Source organism: Bubalus bubalis, chromosome 11 (genome assembly GCF_019923935.1).
Source record: "Bubalus bubalis isolate 160015118507 breed Murrah chromosome 11, NDDB_SH_1, whole genome shotgun sequence".
NCBI lineage: Eukaryota > Metazoa > Chordata > Mammalia > Artiodactyla > Bovidae > Bubalus > Bubalus bubalis.
This window is the reverse complement of record NC_059167.1, coordinates 95,127,089-95,148,318: the sequence shown is the minus strand read 5'-3', so window position 1 is coordinate 95,148,318 and position 21,230 is coordinate 95,127,089. Positions and strand designations below refer to the sequence as shown.

Here is a 21,230-nt window from a genome sequence, read left to right as displayed (position 1 = left end):
TGCTCTTATAAGAAGGGGCCTCTGCTTTTTAGGGAGAAAGCTCCCACTCAACCCATTCTAACCCGCTAAGAATCTCATGACTCCAGGGGAAAAAAAAAGAGGGGAGTGGGATAGAATCCCCTTGCTCTTCCATCAGAACACATTCCCCTGAATCCAACTGAGATCCCTCCTGCTTTTTTTCTACCATCACAGGGCAGCTTGTTAGAAATGCAGATTCATGAGCCCTGTTCCAGACCCAACTGAACTGGAAGCTCTGAGGATGGGGCCCTGGAATCTGAGTTTCCACACGTTTGAGAAGGACTATAGCTCCCGTGTGAATCGGGAACCAGCTGGCCACCCTGATCTTCGCAGACTTAAAAATGCTTAGTGTTACTATGCCACCTTTTCTCCAACAAACTCACCTCTTGTATCTCCACCTGGGTTGGTTTATTTGACCAGCCATCTGGTCAACCCATACATTCCACGTTTGACAAGCACGTGAGGTCACCAGTATAGAAGAGTCCCACATGCCTCCAAATCTTATCACTCCGAGACACAAAGAAAAACAGCTCCAGGTGACTGCATTAAAACACACACACACACACACACACACACACACACACACACTAAAAACCAAACTTTAAAAACTGCCACATGCAGTTTAATTTCCTTAAAAGCTTAGCCGGAAAAGGTTTTTGTGGTGTCGACCCCAGCTGGGCTGGGCCATAGTTCTGTACTTGGGGGAGGGGAGCGGGCCGAAGGCGAGCCCAGGATGGTGTTTTGAGTGGTTGCTCGGGGAGTGTTTATCTTTTCCCTCCAACACACACACACACTCTCAGTTTCTGGTCATGAAAGGGGAACCCTGTATTTTATAGAAAAGGAGTCACAGAAACAACGTTTGCAGCGAAAAAAAAAAAAAGTCAAGGCGCAATCTCCCCAGAGGAAAAGGAACCACGCTGTTTGTCCCTCTGTAACTGAGCAACACCCCGGACGGCTGGGGCTGGCTGTATCTTCTGCGGTTTTTCTTGCTCTTTTCCGCGGAGGTTCACTTCCACCCTCTTAACGCTCCACAAGTGAAAAAGCAGGCGGGGCGGCCGCGGGCCCCAGCTGCAGGGGATCCCGGCCCAGGAGCAGTACAGCCCCCTCCTCCAAGCCCGGGGGCCGGACGGGGGCGGGTCCAGGCGCCCGGGCGCTGCGCCCCGCGGGCGGTAGAGGTCGCTGCGCGGCGGCGCGCGCTCGCAGCGCGGTGGATAACGGGGCCGGGCTGGAGGGAGAAAGGAAACCTGCCCGGGAGGCGGCGGCGGCGGCCCAGAGCGAGCGAGGAAAGAGAGTTCACTTTTGCCTGGGTGTCAGCGCGCGGCGGCGGCTGCGGGCGCTGACGAGGGCGCACCGAGCGAGCCGGGCGCCTATCTCGGGCGGCCAGGCGGGCACAGCGAGAAGCCGGATACGAGCGCGCCGGCGGGGCGCGGAGCGGCGAGCCTGGCCAGCGAGGGGAGCCGCGGGGGGCGCGCCCCGGGCGGGCCCCCAGAGCCTCGCAGGATGCCCCACGAGGACCAGCCGTCCCTGCAGAGACCTCGCTATGGCTGTAAGTCCTCAGGGCGCGCGGGGATCCGCTGACTTTGGGGGCTTTTACCCCGAAGGAAGGCTTGGAGAAGCCGGGGGAGCCGAGTGCGCGCCGCAGAGGAACAGGGGGGCAGCGGCTGGGTGGCTGGCAAAGTTGGGAGTTGGAGTTGCAAAGGCTAGTGAGCGGCGTCCTCCGGCTCTCCCCACAGTCATAATACCCAGCTGGCACCCCAGTCCCTCCCCCCTGCACACCCCACCGTGGTGCGAGGCAGAACTGGGTCTGCGCCCTGAAACACACCGAGTTGGGGGTTTAGGGGTATCAGGTGAGGATCCCGCGGAGCTCCCAGCCATAGCTGGCTCGGGCCAGGGGGTGGCGTTAGGGACCCGATTCTTCCAACTCAGAAGGGGAGGAAAGTTTGCTTGTGGCTACAGGTGGGCTCCGTTAGTAGTGTGCCCGCGCATTCTGCTAGTGGCAGCGTCGGCGTTCCTGGAAGGCCTGGCATCTGCTTCTACGGCGGCTCCCTAGAGCTTCACCTGGGCCGCCGGAGCTGGGAGTCCTTTCCTGCTGCAGCTGAAAGCTGCACCTCCGGTCCAGTTCCTCCCACCCCGCCTTCCCGTCCCCCGCCTCCCCTGGGCCCTGCGGGGACTGTGCGGCGCGCCGGAGGATTGCAGCGCCGACAGGACGCGGCGCTGGGCTCCCTGGGATCCGGTTGGAGCCGCGTGACTTGAATGAGACCCTGTCGATTACCCCGCCAGGGGCTACCGTCAGAAGGACGTAAGGCTGATCGTTAAGTGGATAGAGCCAGATTAGATCCAACCACGTGGCTTCATGTGCAGAGTTCAGAGTCTTTACAAAACATGTGCCAGGAAGTATTTCCTTTAAAACAAACAGAAAGTTGGCGCGTTCCCTCTTTCTCAACAAGGTTGGTGAACCCATGGTCGCGGATCACAGGTTAATCTTTTGCCCGGGCTGGCCTTGGTGGCAGGGGTAGCAGGTTTGGGTTAAGGTGGTGATTCCTGCTGCAAGTTTACCTTTTGTGGTTCTGACTTGTCGTGAGGGCCACAGGCTTGCCTCATAAAAAGGGAGTAGTCAGCCTGCTCACCCTGGCTTCTCTCCTCTGGGCCTTGGAAGGGAACATCAGAGATGAGTTTTCCCAGGTGACCTTTCCTGTGTTAGCCAGTGAGGAGTCAGCTGCGGCCTCTGTCCTCTAGGGAGATGCATTGAACACTTAACCCCAGGCCTGCCCTCTGCAGCCTGAGTTTGCACTTTGCTAAACCACTCAGAGGGCAGAGTTCCTTGAGCTGGGATGTGTTCATCCAGAGGATGTCAGCCATTCACCAGATTGGTGAAAGTCCTGGATATGTCAAGCTCCCAGAGCGTCTGGCAGCTTCATTGTGTCAAATTATAAGATGGTCACAACGTGTGGAAACTAGGCGAGTATGCATTGAAAAAGGGGTTTTGATGTCATATCTTAAACCATGATCTGTTCGGTGTTGTGCCTTGCTAGTTGAGTGTGCTGGGCAAATGTACAAGAACGCAGTCCCTTAATGCTGCATTTCCACCCATTTCCCTACATGAGCATCTGTGATGACGCTTGGTTTTCATTCAATGCACCTGTGGTTTTAGAGTGCTCCTAGACTTGGCTGTCAAGCAGGTTGAGATCCCACAAGTGTGAAGGGCATTCTGTGTAGCCACTTTCTTTGGAAATCCTCGTCTAACTTTACTTAGGAGCTTGATGTAATGAGTGGTGTACCATCTATTTGGAATCCTCCCCAGGAAGGCATTCTTTGGTCACCTGACATAGTAAAAAATGGAAAGTAGTTGCCAATTTTCAGACTTTATGACCACCCTGAACTCTTAAGGCTTTAACACAATAGCCTATTATGTCCTTTTTTTTTTCTATTATGTCCTTAAAATGAACACTTCTATGAGTTTGATACCAGATTCATAAATGGTGTATGTTCACGGATTCTTTTTATTGCATTAAATATCATTATTTTGTTTAAAAGGTACAACATCAGCTGAATGAAACCTCAGATCAACAGCTACACTTAGAGATCTCCTGAACTAAACGGCACTGATTGAGTTGAGTGTCTTGTTAGAGGAGGTCACTTGCTGTTACCACCATTTTCCTCCAAGTAGGTCTAGAGCTGAAGGTGGTATGTGTATAATGTGTCTGCCTGCTCAGTCGTGCCCAGCTCTTTGTGACCCGGTGGGCTGTAACCTGCCAGGCTCCTCTGTCCATGGGATTCTCCAGGCAAGAATACTGGAGAGGGTTGCCATTTCTTCCTCCAGGGGATCTTCCTCACCCAGGGATCAAAGCCGAGTCTTTTGTGTCTCCAGCATTGGCAGGCAGATTCTTTACCACGGTGCCACTGGGGAAGATTTGTATCATACACATCGTATATTTCAGACGTTCTCTTTCATGGAGAAGTTAGAAAAGCAAACAGGCTTTTCTGTTCTGTTTGAGGACAAATACCACTTAGAGAACACAGCCTGAATGCTTTTGACACGCAAGGTGTAACTCACAGGGAGCTTACTGTGTTGCTATGTTCTTTCATTCAGGATAGTCCATGTACTTACTTGAACGATACTAGTACTGGTCAGATACTATTTGGTGCTGTACTTTTGGGTTTTCCCCTCATCAGATGCAGACTGAAGGAAGTAATTGTTCAAACTGGGAGATGGGCGATCACAAAGCAATGAGATAGTTTTCCTAGTGGACAAACAGATGGAAAAATGACTTCACAAATATATATATGTATATATTTTTATTAAATACGGTTGATTTATAATATGTTAATTTCTGCTGTACAGCAAAGTGATTTAGTTATATATATACATTCTTTTACCCACTCCAGTGTTCTTGCCTGGAGAATCCCAGGGACGGGGAAGCCTGGTGGGCTGCTGTCTATGGGGTCGCACAGAGTCGGACACGACCGAAGCGACTTAGCAGCAGCATACATTCTTTTTTGTGTTCCTTTTCATTATGGCTTATCACAGGATATTGAATATAGTACCCTGTGCTTTACAGCCTTGTTGTTTATCCATATATATATATAATAATTTGCATCTGCTAATCCTAAACTCTCACTCCATCCCTCCCCCACCCTCCCTTCCCCTTGGCAACCACAAGTCTGTTCTGTCTGTCCTCACAAATATTTTTAGTCATAGCATCATTTATATAAAATGATGCAAGATCTAAATTCTTATATGTGTGAGGATGTTCATAGTTTATTTTAAAAATGATGTCTAGTAGAATACACCTTAGTGTTAATAGATACTACCTAATGTCAACTATCCACGCAAAAGGGGACGGCACAATGTATTAGAATATATGGTTTCTGGCTTTCTGGGCCTTCTGTCAACACAGGACTGAAAATAGTGCTTTGGGCTTTTCACAGAAAGAACAGAGGAGAATACAGGATTGTATTTGCTGTGTTGTATTATAGGGCAGTGCTTTTTCTTGTTTGTGGGTTTGGTGAGTTATGGGTTCAATGAAACCTCGAACTATACCAAGCTGGGTTCATCCCCAACATTTAAAGATAAGCAGACTCCCTATTGGGATATATATATTCTCAATATATACATCCTATATATATTGTAGTAATTTCAATTCCAGTGCTGCATATTCCTAGTAAAACATATTTGAGACTGGTCTTTAAAAACAGCTCTTTGGTAGTTTGAATTAAGCTGTTTTATTTATTTTAGGTCTGGGCTGATGTTCTGCCATTTCTCCTCCCCTTGAATTGACATTTATTTCTGTAATTCTTGTACAAAGTAAATTAACTCAGTTCAGGGCTGTTATGATGTCTCTCTTCTCTACCAGGCTGAGGGTCTGTGAAATACCACATCGTGTGTTATTCTTGAGGGATTTCTCAATAAGTTCTTCAAGGTTCTCTTCTCAGATTTCTGACATGAGAGATTGCTAAAGTATTCCTGATTTGCACATTGGTGCACTGAATTAAAACTAAATAGGCTTCTATTTGATCCTTGCTTCTTCCACATTGGCCACTTCCTTTGGCAACCTGTGAAGTTATTTTTTGAGATGTTGTTTAGTCGCTAAGTCATGTCCAGCTCTTTTGCAACCCCTTGGATGTAGCCCACCAGGCTCCTCTGTCCATGGGATTTCCCAGGCAGGAATACTGAAGTGGGCTGCCATTTCCTTCTCCAGGGAATCTTCTTGACTCAGGGATAGAAAGCTGAGTCTCCTACATTGGCAGGAGGATTCTTTACCACTGAACTACCAGGGAAGCCCTTTAAGACATTACTACAGAACTAAACTGGAGTATTAGCTCCCTAACACAATTCTGTAGAGCTGATGTGGAAACGGGAAGGGTGAAGCCGCTATACTAATTCAGACATGAGTAGAACATTACAACCAGAGAGTCTTTCTACAGTCAAAACTAAATTTAAGTGGAACTTATGCTTAGATAATGATTTGCAGATAACTTTCATGCTCTTGTAACAAACTATGATGTATTTGCTTTGACACGCTGCCACCATGATCTGTCAAAAGTTTTCTTCCAGTTATTTGACAGTTTAAAAGACCAGCCATAGCAGAGAGGGGTCTTGTGACTAAGATGATTTTGCTCATCACTGATGATCCAGTCAAAGTTTAAGTGCCTCATGTGGGTCAGTAATCAATGTATCTGTGCCAGGAACTGTGGTTTTCTACCCTCTGCAAAATCATGAGAAATGTTGTAAATGATCAGTGTTTCACTCTTTGCTTCTCTTAAAGAAGTGTAAAATCAGCCCAGCATGGGTGTGTTTGTGTCTGTGATGCAGGGGAAGGTTCTGGCTGGTACTTTTAGTGTCTGATGCTCTTGTCTGCATGATGAGATTTCCAAATCACCTGGTGACTGGTGTGTTTCGGTGGTCGGCACTACTAAGCTTCTTATTGCTTTCCCAGTACTAGAAAGTTAAGTTCTGAACTATTAATCTCAGGTGTATAAAACAGGATTGAATACACCTGTGTTTAAGGAGTTCCCTGGTGGCTCAGATGGTAAAGCGTCTGTCTATAATGCGGGAGACCTGGGTTTGATCCCTGGGTCGGGAAGATCCCCTGGAGAAGGAAATGGCAATCCACTCCAGTACCATTGCCTGGAAAATCCCATGGACAGAGGAGCCTGGTAGGCTACAGTCCATGGGGTCTCAAAGAGTCGGACAGGACGGAGCGACTTCACGTTCACTTCCGGGCAGCTTGGTTCCAACAGTCTGTCTGTGTTTTTCTTCGCAGATGGAGGAGGGGTGTATGCAGTGTTGCCCTGAGATGCAGGCTGTAATAGACAAAAAAATCAAGTTCCTCCTCCAGCACTAATGTTGTGGTTAAGCTTTTCAGAAGGTGCTTTCAGGTCACGAGCTAAAGTGTTCTTTTAGTACGCTTTTAACTTTAATCACATATGTCCTCAGCCCCAGTGACTTGTTTGGGAGCATTTAAGCTCGTAATACCCAGTTTGTTGGAGAACTTAGTGTTGTTTCAGGCGTTAGCGACCCCCTTTTTTCTCAAGGGAACCATTAGTTTGCTTTTGCCCCTCACCTTCTCACGGTATAAGCTTTTCAACAGCTCATTTTCTTTACAAGGCTAGTGTACAAGCGGATCTAGCGCCTACCAAGTCTACATGGCAACCAAAGACAGACAAAGGCTATTCGACTTCTGATCTGAGTCGGGTAAGCCCTACAGGGTAGGCACGCCAGCACATGGTGTGGAGTTGAAGTTGGTGAAGTTACCAAGTGCTTGTGTGTTTCGTGTGCCATTGTTACCGTTTCCTTGTTATTACCTCTGAGAGGACCAGTGGTCTTCCCTAAGCTGAAGCCCATGACACTGTCTCAAAACCGCACAGCTACCCGTGACAGGGGGTAGGGGTGCGGGGGTTGGAAGCTGATACTTCCAGACCGGTCCATCTTTCTCACCAGCTGCTGCCAATTTGCCTTCTCTGACTCATCCAAGGAGGTGTCCTTCCTTCTTTCTGTCTGTTTCAGGTGTTTGTCCTGATTTTATCAAACTGCAGAAACCTATGGCCATTTGGATAGTGTGCTCTTTTAAAACTACTCTTTTAAAAGGTGGGCAGGATTCTCTCAAATTTATTTTACTCTTTAACCGCCCTCCCCCCGCCCCAAGGAAAAGCATCAAAGAATACATGGGCTTTTTATAGAGTATATCCTGGCTTCATCCAACCATTTTATCTATATGTAGAGACATCCCATCTCATCGTGAGGCACTGAAATGAAAGAAAGACTTTTCCATAATATAATGGTATGCTCCAATGATTCCAAATAGGATGATTTGTAAAACACACTTTATTACATGTTCTGTGTTAGTCACTCAGTCGTGTCTGACTCTTTGCAACCCCATGGACTGTGGCCTGCCAGGCTACTGGCCATGCGTTAAAGTCTAGGGTTGATGAGAAATCAGACAGAAGTTTGTAGTGGGTTGACTGACCAATAAGCTACTGCTGTTTCACTTTACCATTCCATTCTGTTTTTCTCCCTTAAGAGGCAGAACAATGTCAGTGGAGTGGCACAAGGTTTGGTATTGAGTAGATGTGAGTTTAAATCCTGACTTGGCCCTTAACTGCCTGAATAGCCTTGGGGTTTTCTCCTATACCTTGAAGGATGATGTTTTGCATTCCTGTGACATTGGCCAGTGTTCTTGGCAGTACAGTTCAGTTCAGTCGCTCAGTCGTGTCTGACTCTTTGCAACCCCATGGACTGCAGCATGTCAGGCTTCCTTGCCCATCACCAACTCCCAAAGCTTGCTCAAACCCATGTCCATTGAGTCGGTGATACCATCTAACCATCTCATCCCCTGTCGTCCCCTTCTCCCGCCTTCAGTCTTTCCCAGCATCAGGGTCTTTTCCAGTGAATCCGCTCTTCGCATCAGGTGGCCAAAGTACTGGAGTTTCAGCATCAGTCCTTCCAATGAATATTCAGGACTGATCTCCTTTAGGATGGACTGGTTGGATCTCCTTGCAGTCCAAGGGACTCGCAAGAGTGTGCAGTCCTGGCACATAGTGCTAAACACACAGTGGTGATTCTAATAATCGAGTACCTGATGCGTACAACACACTGGGGATGAAGGAAAATGGTTACAGCCTTACACTTTATAAGAGTCTGGAAGTTGAAGAGTAATGCCTCTACTTTTATTGGTGTACTTCCAAATTCCGTGGAAGCGAAGACACAAGTGACGGATTTGGATGGGGAAATGGGATGCCTCATGAAGGGTGTGACCACAGCCTTGAGGGAGGTCAGGAAGGAAAATGGAAAGGCATTCCAGTGGGTGTGTTGCGTGGCTGTTTTGTGGGGTTGATGTTTAGGTGGTGTGGGTAGGTCCTGTGGAGGGAGGGGTAGCCAGAGGGGAATTTATCATGGAAGCCTTTATTTGTAGGCAACAAAAGACAGTGCTGTCTTGAGGAGAACAGCTTAATCTAGTCTCTCCCTGAAGAATCTTTTTGTTCTTTGAGAGTTTCCATTAGATTTTATGGACAGGTGACCTGGTGAAGTGGGGGATGGCGCGAAGGTGGGTGTGGTTGGAACGCACAGTGCCTGGAGCAGCAAGAGGGTGGGTGAAGTTTGAGTGTGTGTGTGTGTTCGTGTATGTGTTGGGGGGTGCCCTCTCTCTCGTTGCTCAGAGGCTGCTTCATCGCGCTTCTATTTTTACTGGTCAGGTTTGTCATATAGTTTCACTTAGGATAGGATGGATGTAAATCCTGATGATGGCTCTGGAACGGGTGGCATCCAGCGAACCCAAAGAGAGGTAGATCTAGAGCCTCGCTGGTGCCCAAGAGATTCCAGCCAGGTAGACAGCTAACTCTAAACCATTTCAGAAGGCAGATTCTCTGAATTCTCTGAAAACAGGTTTGTTTTTTTTTGTTTTTTTTTTTTTGAAGAGAATGTAGTTATAGCCAGGCAAGGACCTTGACAACCAGACTATCTAGGGGGTAGGGCTTCTTCCACCTCTCCCCAATTTATACAACTCATCCTCCCATGACTTAACGATAATCTTTCTTATCAAATTTCACTGGAGATTTAGGGCATCCACAAGATGAACATCTCAGTTTGAAATTGGCAAATACCGTGTCTCCAGTTCATGAGCAGGCCCTCCCGTTTGACACCGCTCTGCCTGGACTCTCGCTTAGTTTTACCGTCATGGGTTGTGCGTGGTCCTTCTTTCCAAGGTGCCCAAGGCACTGACAGCTATTTCTCCAGTCAGTGCAGTGGTTTTCCTGGCGTGGCCGCAGAGCATCCCTGAGAACCTGAGGGAAAGGTGAAGTCCCTTCCCCACCCAGACCAGAAGCCCTCCAGGCACTCCTGATGTAACTTCGGATGCACTGGTGCTCCAGTGCAAGGGTGAAAAAGCATTCCTAATACACAGATTACCCTTTCCACAGGGCTGGCAGGTTTTTGTCAAGTAAGTAAAAACACATGAGCACTGGTTACTGAACACTTTATTTACAGTATTCCTTGTGTGTTTGATTTTGAGCACACACAAGCACTGCATACAAACCCTGGCATTGATTTCTGTCCAGGTTTGTGTTTACTGTATAGGATCTGTTTCAGTCTGGCTTTAAGGTTGCTTTTCTCCCTTCTGGGAAACAAATGTGATTTAGATGATAAAGTCCCAAATCTCCACTGACTAGGGATTAAGTGACGTCAACTCCTCAGAGATTCCTAGGGGTAGGTGGTGCTCTCTGGAGCCTTCGGGAAGGCTGAGTGAGCTGGATAACCTGTTTGTGTAATAAGGAAGGTCTCAGCCCTGGCCATTCTGGACTGCAATCCTTGTAGGTGTGGGTGGGGCTGGACAGTAAGGGTTGGAAGATGTCTTCTTCTTCTGTTTTTTTTTTGCCCCTCCAGGACAACTTAAAAGTATTTTTCATTCATTCCCAACTTTGAGATCAGTTGAGTATGTTAGCAGAGATACTGTTTGATAGGAATTAGTGCATTCAGACCGTGCCCCCATTACAGGAAACTATTGGTCTGTTTTTTCTTTTGCTCTTGTTTAAAGATAGGACAGTCCTCTGATTTTTTGCTTAGGATCCCCAAAGAGGATGACTTTTAATTGTTCGCCTTTTCCTGTTCCTCCTGAATCTCTAAAGAAAGACATTTTTATGTCTTTTTGTTTGTTTGTTTTTGCAAATTAAGGTATATTTGTTGTTGCTCAGTCACTAAGCCGTGTCTGACTCTCTGTGACCTCATGGGCTGCAGCATGTCAGGCTCCTCTGCCCTCTGCTATCTCCCCAAGTTTGCTCAATTTCATGCCCATTGAGTTGGTGGTGCTGTCCCACCATCTCATCTTCTGCTGCCCCCTGCCCCTTTTGCCTTCAACCTTTTTAAGGTAGAATAGTTCCCAATAATTTCACTTCACTTTTCTTATTTTATTGCCTGATTGTGAACTCAGTCTTACATAATGTTAAGGCAATTCCTTAGTCATCTTATAAATGGACTTGATTTGCATGTTACTGAAGCAGCAGATCTTTGAAATACTTAAGTAATGCTTAGGTTTAGTACCTACCTGGTAACCTGGAATCCTGGTACCTAGGAAGACACTCAGACTGTATTTGCTGTTACAGGTTTTGCTTAGAGTGTCAGCATGGCATTGCTGGTCTGAATGAGGAAATTGTTTCTATTATCTTTAGTTAAATTAAAAGTAATCTCAAGAATTTGACTGCCAGGCAAGTATTTAATGTTGAGTTTAGACTTGCCTGCACCCTCTGTGGAACCTAGGCAAGCTACTTTAATTTCTCTGTGCCTCCGTTTCCTGTCCTGTAAAGTGCCGATGGGAAAGTGCGTGCTCAGAGGGTTAAATGATTTAATGCTCTTTCAGAATGTGTCTCCATGGCATCAGCACTTGAATGTCAGGGGAGGGGTCTTGCCCTCATCTCTGCTGCTTCTTGCCTGCCTTCCCACCTCATTGCCCTCATCTCAATTTAACAGAAAATGGATTTAAAATCTTGGCTCCACACACGTTTTTAAAAATTTACATATAATTAACGCTATAAACATCCTGTGCTTTCTTGAATGTATAAACTCATGGGAAATAGTTATCTCTGTGGAGGCGGAGTTGGTCTGTCAATTTGGAGACCAAATTCTTCTTCGTGTATACTAAAAACAAACAAAAGCAAACCTAACATGCTCTATTGTTGAATGTTAACAAATAAGCTTGGATGATGGGTTGGATTTTGCACTGCATTCTTTTGTCATCTTGAAAGTGGTTGTGGGACTGTCACTAACATACCGGAGTGAGGGATTGTCGCTCTGCAGTTACTCGGCATCCCGTTTCCCCCTTCAGGGTTATGTTGATCATTGCTGTGGGTTGGAGAGCCCAAGCGTTTGTGACAGTATTGAGATGGGAAGGAACTGTTTGAAACAAGTGTTAATCTTTATGCCTAATTCACATTGTGGAATCTGACTTCAATGAGAGGGTCCTCCAACCTTCTGGTCTACCTAGTGCTGTGGGGATTTAGAAGAGGGGTTGAGGAAGTATGCTGGTTCATTAGACATCCCTTAGGCCTTACTGCCTCGAGAAGGGTAATGAAGCTTTAGATTCATGGGCCTAAAGTTGAGGTGAAGCTCAGCCTATGGGCATAACTGGGATGCTGGAGGCCTTGGATGTAGAAAATCTTGGCTGCTGCTTGTGTGGCCCCACAGTCAGATTACTCGTTCATTCTGCCTTCCCTGCTTTCTTTTACCAGTTTTTGTGTTTTTTTCCCCCGTACCAATGTTTCCTATTGACCCTTCTGTATTAGAATTAGCCAGACTTGACTGCTTCCTCCCTGGGTCCTTGGGTATGTCCATGATTTCCACATTCTTTACCTTGGCCCGGGGCTGGCCAGGCAGGCTTCACAAGGTTGGGGTAATAAGTCAGTTACATCATCAGTGTCATGGAATATGAATTCTCCTTTCACCCACTCCCTAAACTCTCCTCCCCTCCCCATATCAAATCCAAAGCCTTGCTCATACCGAACTCTTAGAAAGTTTTTCTGAGAAATGATCATTACACAGCCAATACCAGTAGGCTCTTGGTTTTGTTCTGTATCTACTAATGAGTTTTATTTTCCAAAGGAGAAAATATTCATTTAAAGAGAATGTATAAAGAGACAGTCACCTGTCCACAAGAACCAGGGACACAAGAACCCTTTCCTTGCTTTGGCATTGCTTCTGGGGACAGTTTCAGAGTTCTCCTCCTCCGTTCTGCAATAGAATATACGGTGTTGTCAATCTGAATCGGCCTGCAGTTGGGAGGATTGTGCTTACGTGTTATCCTTCAAAGTAGGCTCCGATTGTGACTCTTCACATTTGACTAGTGACCTCTGAGAAAGAAATGGAGTTTATAGTGTGGTTCTCTGTAGTAGTTTTGAAATCTCTGCAAATGTGCACCTTTGATCTGTTGAGTAGGACAAACAAGATCCAGCAACCAAACAGGAAGACAGACTTAACCTGTGTACTTGTGAATACCTCTGGAAGGTTATGCAAACATGTTTTTAGAGGTTGCCTTTGGGGAGAGAAACTGAGGGCAAGGGTGAGAATGAGAATGGCAACCCACTCCAGTACTCTGGCCTGGAGAATTCCATATGGACAGAGGAGCCTGGTGGGCTACAGTCCATGGGGTCACAAAGAGTCAGACACAACCGAGCAGCTAACACTACATTATGGGAAGAGTGGAAGGCAGGGCCGCTGGGATCATTTGGGACGAAAGAAATCTCCCAGGGCCGCTCAGTATCAACAGTGGGGCACCCTCTTAGGTTAATTGCACATCTTTTGATTGTTATACATGCTGTATCACATCTCAGTTGAGAGCTCGTCTAATTCCTAGTTGTCAACCTCACTGCCCATTATAATCTCCAGGGGAGCTTCACAAAGAAAACACTCTTTCTCTGAATCCTGTGCCCTAGATATTCTGTTTGTTTTGGGGTAGAGCAGTGGCATAGATATTTTTATTTTAAAAATCTTTGAACCCTCAAAACCACAAAGAACAATGTTTTGAAAGTCCATCTCTTTCCCGTGGCTTCACCAGCTATCCACGTCTTGCCGCACTATTGCATCCTCAATCTGACAGCTTAGCCCTAAATACCTCACCCCATCACAGGCCAACAACAAGAATATTCTCTTCCACAGCCCCCTCCTCAGTACCACCAGTACCATGCCTTCAAGTCCACCATCGACTTTTAAATTCTACATGAAGATTTTCCTCAACTGAACTTAATAGCCTTTTTTGGGGGGGTGGGGGGGGTGGGGGATCCAGGGTCTGGTCAAGTTTCTCATGTTTGTTTCCTTTGGCTGTAATCCCCGCACCCCGTCTATCCCCACCAGCCTTGCCCATGCTGGCACTGTGCTTCCGTTCCCTATCAGTTCAGTGACGTTGAATCCCCTAAGAAGCACAGGCTCATTTCCTGGCATGAATGCCTCCTGAGTATCAGTGTTGCCCCCCAGTACCTCAGAGGCCCACTGTGTCCACCCTCTTACTCCTGGTGATGAACAAATATTTTAAAAGATCTCCACAGGAGGTTTCAGGGTACAACCAAGATTTGAAATTCATTTAATTAATTAATACCCCTTTCTGTGTCTGTGCATTTGCCGTAAAATACACTAGTTAAAGTTTACTATTTTTAAGTGCAAATTCAGTGGTATTAAGTGTATTCACATTTTTGAGTAACCATCACCAAAACTTTTTCATCTTCTCAAGCCGACACTCTGTCCCCATTAAACAGTAACTCCCTCATCCCGCCTCCTCCCACTTCCTGGAGCTCACCTCTCTCTCTCTCTGGTTTTGACTACCCTGGATACTCCATATAAGTGGAATCATACAGTCTGTTTCCTTTTGCAGCTGGCTTGTTTCACTTCACTCAGTGTCCTCAAGATTCATCCAAGTTGTACCATGTATTAGAATTTCCTTCCTTTTTAAGGCTGAACAATATTCCATTGTACATATATACCATATTCTATCTGTTCATCTGTTGATGGGCAACTGAGTGGTTTCCACCTTTTGGCTATTGTGAATGACGCTGCCATGAACACAGGTGTACAAGTATCTGTTTAAGTCCCGGCTTTCATGTCTTTTGTGTGTGTGCCCAGAAATGGGATCACTGGAATATGTGATCCAGTTATGTGATATATATGTGGTCCAGTTATGTGATATATGTGATCAATATGTGATCCGATTTAAACTTCTATGTTTAAATTTGGGGGGAACTGCCCCACATCTCTCACTTTTCAGTTAAGTGAATTGAGGAAGCCTCAGCAGGGTCACGTATCTTCAAGTTCAAGGGCGAGCTCAGTGAGACTGCAGGCCTCTAGGCTGTTCAGATCACCACCACAAGGGCATGATTGGGTCCTTGTCTTCTTCATAGGGGATAAAGACCCAGTGTCTGGCTGGGGCAAGATTTATTTCTTTGCAACCTCAAGTGGAATGCAGGACAAGGGTTCGCATGTAGTATTTCATTTACATTATGTCTAACTTTTAAGAGAGTGTCGTTTTTGATTGATAATTTAAATAGTATTAGTCCATAGACAAGAGTCTGTCTTTGAGCTCTGTAAGTAGTGGATAACTGGTTGCCTCTCTGGGATGTGTAGGATTTTTAAAATAGAATATTATTTTATTTTGTTAACCTGGCTCCTCTAAATACCGTTTACCCTTGAACAACACAGGTTGAACTGTCTGGCCCCCTTGTCCCTGGATGTTTTCAAATAGTAAATATTGCAGCAGTACATTGTCCTTGGTTAGTTGAATCCATGGATACAGAAGGGCCGACTGTTGAGTTACATATGATTTTTCAGGTGCAGAGGGTTGATGCCCTGATACCCATGTTGTTCAAGGATCATCTGTATTGGCTGTGTGACCTGGGGCAAAGTCATAACTTCCCTGATTCATGCTGTTCAATTGTAAAATGGGGATAATAATAATAGTCAGACTTGAATGAATTAATCTACATAAAAATTCTGTGTCTGGTACCGAGAAGGGGCTCATTCAGTGCAAGCAATTAATGTAACATTTCTTATCAATTTCAATGATGCTATTTAGATAATTGCAATCATCCTTGCAAGTATTATCTGGAATGCTGACATTTTTTAAATGAGTTATGATTATTGTACTAGACTTGGCGTCTCCATTTGGCTGTCTTATGGCTAGCAGACAGCGGCTTCTAACTTGGTGGTTTTTACCCAGAGTGGGAGGCGGCAGGAACCTGGGAGTATGAGGGCTCCAGAACAAGTATGGGCTGAAAGTAAGGGAAGCCATTCCCTAAGGGCTAGTGTCAGTCATTTTTATACACTGCTAGGGCCATGGAATCCAGAGTAAGAAAGTCTTCCTGGAGGATCTGGCTGGCTTAGGTGGAGCCAGGACTAGACAGCCTGCTGTTTTGGGAGATTGGTCCTCTCTGCTCTGTGGTTGGAGATGAGCTGAGCATTACAAGTAGTCTACCTCTGTGTAACCAGGTTGCTGTGTCTCAGTGATTAGTTTGGAATGTGTGCTGAGTATCATTTATGGAGTTCCTAGGATTATTTAACAAGAGAAAATGTTGGCTTTGCAGATTAGCGTGGAAAGATTGAAACTTGGACAGTCTTATTTCAGTGGAAGATCCTGATTTTAACTCTGGTCTCTGGTTGCCGTGCACAGCCCTGAGAGAGAGATCTCCCATGGTTTTTTGTGCCTGCGATAAGGGGACAGGACCACGAGAGGTGTGTGTTGTGTACAGTTCTAAGTGACCAATTTCTACCTTTTTTTGTCAGTTTAACCTCTAACGATGCTGAGAATAACAAATACATGGGGTGCTTGTATGTGTCAGGCATGACTCTTGAGCACTTTCTGTGAATCACCCAATTTAATCCTTGTGACAACTCTCTGAAGTTGCTAATATTATCCCCATATTACAGGTGGGAAAACTGAGGTTCAGAGAGGTTAAACGTAACTTGCCCAAGCGCCCACAGATAGTAAGTGGCAGAGTCAGGGCTTGAACCTAGGCGGTGTGCCTCCTGTACCTGTGGGTAGAAGTTAAAAGGTCAGTCTTGCACACTTGGTACTATATCTTCTGGGTAAAGCATTTTCACCATTGTACTAGTGTCCTTTTGTGAAGAATTAACACCAACTGTGCAGCATAGTACAACAGACATTTATTGTCATAATTCTCTAGGCTAGAAGTCTAAAATCAAGGTGGTGGCTGGGCTACACTCTCTCGGAAGGCTCTGCTGGAGGGTCCTTCCTTGCCTCTTCCTAGCTGCTGCTTGCTGCCGACAGTCCTTAGAGTTCCTCGGCTTATAGGTGTATCAGCCCAGTCTCCGCTTCCATTGTCATATGGTATTATCCCGGGGTGTCTTTTCTTTTCAGTCATTGGATTAGGAGCCACCCTAATCTACTGTGACCTCATTTGAATTTATTGCATCTGCAAAGATCCCATTTCCAAAGAAATTCACATTGTGAGATTCTGGGCAGAAATGAATTTTGGGGGGATACTGTTCAACTGCTCAACCCGATATAGCCATTACATTTGGGCAAAGGAAGAATTTCACACATATGAATTTTTTAGCACAGCTACTTAGGCTAGTTGTGAACAGTGATGGGTAGGAAATTCCCTGGGATTCAAGTGGTTAGGATTTGGAGCTTTCACTACCGTGGTCCTGAATTCAATCCCTGGTCAGGGAACTAAGATCCCACAAGCCATAAGTCATGGCCAAAAAAACCCAAAAGAAACAAAAGACAGTGACATGTACGGCCAAGAGAAGCAGTGGGTTAATGGGGCTGGCTGGTGCCTCTTATTAAGTCCATGCTTGGTCATCACCAAAACTGAGATGTCGTCACGAAAACAGATGAAAGAAGGAAAAGTACAGAAGAAGCAGAGATCCAGGAAAGGATTTGAAGCATCAGAAGGCAGTGGTGCTGGGATGGGCCCTCCCTAGTGAGAGACAGACAGCAGTTTATCACCGAGTGGTTTAGGAACAAGCACCTCATAATGACAATTTAAACCCTCTCTCAGTGACTTAAAATCTATTCAGTGCATTCTGAATAAGAGAACTGGGAAGTGTGTGGCTCTTCTTAGAGATGTTTCTGTTGCGTTTACTTTGCCATGCCTGCAGGTTTAGCCAACAGGTAAGCAGAAAATAGGCTCATTTAGAAATCATTTGGTCAGGCTGGATGGCTGAAACATACATCGCTTCCAACATAATTTCTGTGGCAATGAGACTTTCTGACATAAATCCATAATAAGTTTATGGATATCCACTTCCTCTCTGCTTTGACCGATAAAAGGTCAGAAGTACAACTTTGGAGCTTATCTGTAGACTTTGTGAAGGGCGTGTACGTTGCTTTTGGTATATTTATACCCTTCTGCCTTCATCGTTCTGTCTGCTTTTATTTTTCCCTTACCTGACTTCATTTCTTGGTATTTATAGATTCCCCACCCCCACCCCAACATAACTTTTTGTTAACCTGCTCAAATCCTTTTAGGAAGAAAGCAAGATGCAAGTGAAGTGTTCATTTGATAAGTGAGCCCCTCGGGCTGGGCTCTGCCCTCAGAGAAGTGACCTTCTGATGGGGGACATGGCGCAGTGTCTCAGAGCCCTGGCGCTATCGCTCACCGCCAGTTAGCTCTCTGCAGAATGGAGTAGTGAAGCAGTGGTACCTATCTGATGGCATCATGAGAACAGAATGGGATGGCAAATGTAAAGCACTTAGCATAGTAGCTGGTGTGTAGAGAGAGCTCGGTGGGTGGGAAAAGCATTCCAGAAGAGGGGGTAGTGTGAACTGAGCCTCCCCCCACCCCCAGGAGCGATATGCCTCATCGCAGGCGGGACTGATTAGAGGGAGGAGACCAGAGCGATGGAGTGTCTTGACAGTGAGGAAGTCAAGGATTCTTAGATGCTGAAGAGGAACCAACAGTTGGACCGTTTCTGCTGCTTCCTCCTCAGCATTCCTTCTCATCTCCGGTGACTCCAAGCCTATGCCTGCCTTGCTGTTTCATCCCCTGTATTTGATCTGTCTGAAGTTTATACAGAGCAAGCTTGTTGACTGATTTCCAGCAGAATTCCAGGAGAGGCTTGAAACTCATAACCCTGGTGACGAAGACAATTTTGGAAGATGGATTCTTCATTAGAATTTTACCGCTTCAGTTTCCTTTTTCTTCCCCATCCCCTTTATTTACTACCTTCTGTTACACATAAACTTTTGAAGTCTGAATAGCAGACAGCTGTTAATGTTGTCATTGGAGAACCACAGACAACCTAAAATAAACCGATTTTGAGTGATGTGGAGGAATGCTTATAAAATAAAGTGAGTAGGCAGGATACACGATAGGGAAGTTCGAACTTAATGCCTGTGGGGGATAACATGGGAAGGAAACACATCATGTTGTTAACAGTTGTTTTAGCTGGCACGGGTTCCCGCTCTGTGGTCTTCATTTTTTCCTAGAGAGACGCTGTAATCATTAAAAATGGGGGGGGGACCCCACCATGATAGTTTTCATATGACCCCTCTTGACTGTGAGATAAGTAGTTCTCCGTCTGGACTTCACTGACTTGGGATAATACCCTCTGGGGTGGGAGCTGTTGGTGTCAGAGAATGAATTGCCAGTGAAGCACCTTGCTGGCCTGGCTTTTCTGCCCCTTTCCCCCGATCCTGTGGGGCTCCAGCCAAGCATTTAGGCCTCATGGGGTCGGTGCCCGTGTCCCACAAGGAAGTAGGACATCTTCGTGTGTGTTGGTGTCAGGAGCTGGAGGGTGGACTGGGTCTGAATTGGAAATTGTTGTGTAACTCCCTTCGCGGGTCAGATTAGGAGCAGGTTTTCCCATGGCCTGTGCCAATAACCTTGCTCTTAAGACCCCTGAGTCACAAGATGAGAGCGTGGATGCCCAGTTCTGGGTTTCCCTTCATCAGCGTCCAGTCGTGTCCAGTGGGCAGAATTTTGGTCAGCTGGCGCGTCACCAGCGAGGGCCAAATTAGACATAATTGCGCATAAGCTTCACTTTCAGGTCTGTGGCTTACTGTGCTCTGCAGAAGCATGCCAGGCCTGGAGCTTTGTTCTCCCTGGGAATAGCATGCCCCAGAAGAAAGGTTACAGTGTAATTCATCACCCAAACCTAGACACCTTTATTGGGGGTGTTGGGGGAGGGAGGTTCCAGTCATTACGCCAAAGCCTCCCATGTCAGCTGGGCCATGTCTGGGCAAACCAGGATGGATGGTCCCCTGGCCAGTAGGATGGCTCTTGATCTGTTCTGTGAAATGAACTTCTCTTTCCTAGACAGAGTCTTCGCAGCAACCCTTGGAGGAGACGGGAAGCCAAAACTGTTGGAGAGGATGCCAGGGCATTCAAGAAAAGGGGAAGCAGGGAGCCTTTTCAGGAAAGTTGAGCTAAAAATAGAGCACTGCCATTCAGCAGTGGCTCGGGGCACTTCAAACGCTGGGGTCCCTGCCATTGTTTCTTTTCTTTGCATTCCTTGTGAGTCCCGGCTCCTTTTTCCTCTGTGTTATAAAAGAATCAGTCTGTGGGCCGACTCGTCTGGGATGCAGCTCCTTTAATACACGGAGGAGCTGGACCAGAGGCTCACTAAGCCCCTGCTCGCTCTCACAGCCTGTGATTTTATAATGGATGATCTCAGGCTGGGGTTGCATGGCTAATGAGCAGGGGACAAGCAGGGCCCTTCCTGCTGAAAGCCTGGGGCCTGGCTCCCCATCCCCAGCTGTCACACACTCAATGGCAGGCTCCTCTCAGAGCCCAGGGTGGAAAACCTCTGAGCGAGGGGAGTGCAGGCCTTGACTGGAGAGTGGGTTTCTTGATGAGGCGAGGAGTAGATGATGGGGTAGCGAGAGGGGAGAGGAAGCAGCACTCCAGATCAGCATCCCCCAACCTTTTTGCTACCAGGGACGCGTTTCCTGGAAGACAGCTTTTCCACGCGTGGTGGTGGGGTTTTGCACAGGGTGGGAGGGGAGGGTTTCGGGATGATTCAAGTGCTTTACCTCTCCTGTGCCCTTTATTATTGTGACATCGCCTCCACCTCAGGTCAGCAGGCATTAGATCCCGGAGGTGGGGGACCCCTGCTGTAGACAATCCCATAGGTCAGCGTTTCTCACCTCAGTACTTCTGGCCTGGACCAATCTTGGATGAGGAGGCTGTTTCTGTGCATTGTAGGATGTTCAGTGGTATCTCTGACCCACCAGCTGCCAGGATTGTCCCCTGTCCCTGGTGACAGTCCCACAGATCTCCAGGCATTGCCAGATGTCCCCTGTTGAGAATCATTGCCATAGGTAAAACAGCAGGACTGTTTTCTAGATGTTTCTTTTTTGCATTGCTGTGTTTTGTTCTGGCTGAAATCCCACCTTAAGCTCTTATAATACCATTTACTGGCCCAATTAGCATTTGTGGCGGTGGGTAGTGATTTAAAATGAAATAGCCTCACTTTCATGCTCCAGGATTTGGCTCTGAAATAAAGTGAGCTGAGCTCTCTTACCTCCCCTTTCAAGAGTCTGTGAATAATGAGGTCTTTTTGCTGGAAATGAGATTATGCTTCCCCCTCTCCCCCGACCATTTAAAACAATTCCCCCCTCCCCCAAATTTCTACCATCTAGTGTGACAGGTTTTCATACTGACAAGTACGTTTTTCACGAGGGCTCTCTGCCTCAGCCCTTCTCTCACTTTCCAGTTTGTCGTCTGAGGATGGAGTCAGGCTGGGATTCAGGCGGGCTGGGCGGGGCCTGAGATTCCGG

General features: G+C 46.6%; 1 protein-coding gene across 1 annotated transcript in view; it reads left to right on the top strand.

The window, feature by feature from the left end:
• Positions 1–1,110: 1,110 nt before the first annotated feature.
• The window catches only part of IQGAP2 (IQ motif containing GTPase activating protein 2), a 306,733-nt gene continuing 286,613 nt past the window's right edge, over positions 1,111–21,230 (top strand). Inside the window, exon 1 of the mRNA XM_006051068.4 lies at positions 1,111–1,564. Coding sequence (XP_006051130.3) covers positions 1,519–1,564 — 46 coding nt within the window. The 5' untranslated portion in view covers positions 1,111–1,518. The remainder of the gene's footprint in view (positions 1,565–21,230) is intronic.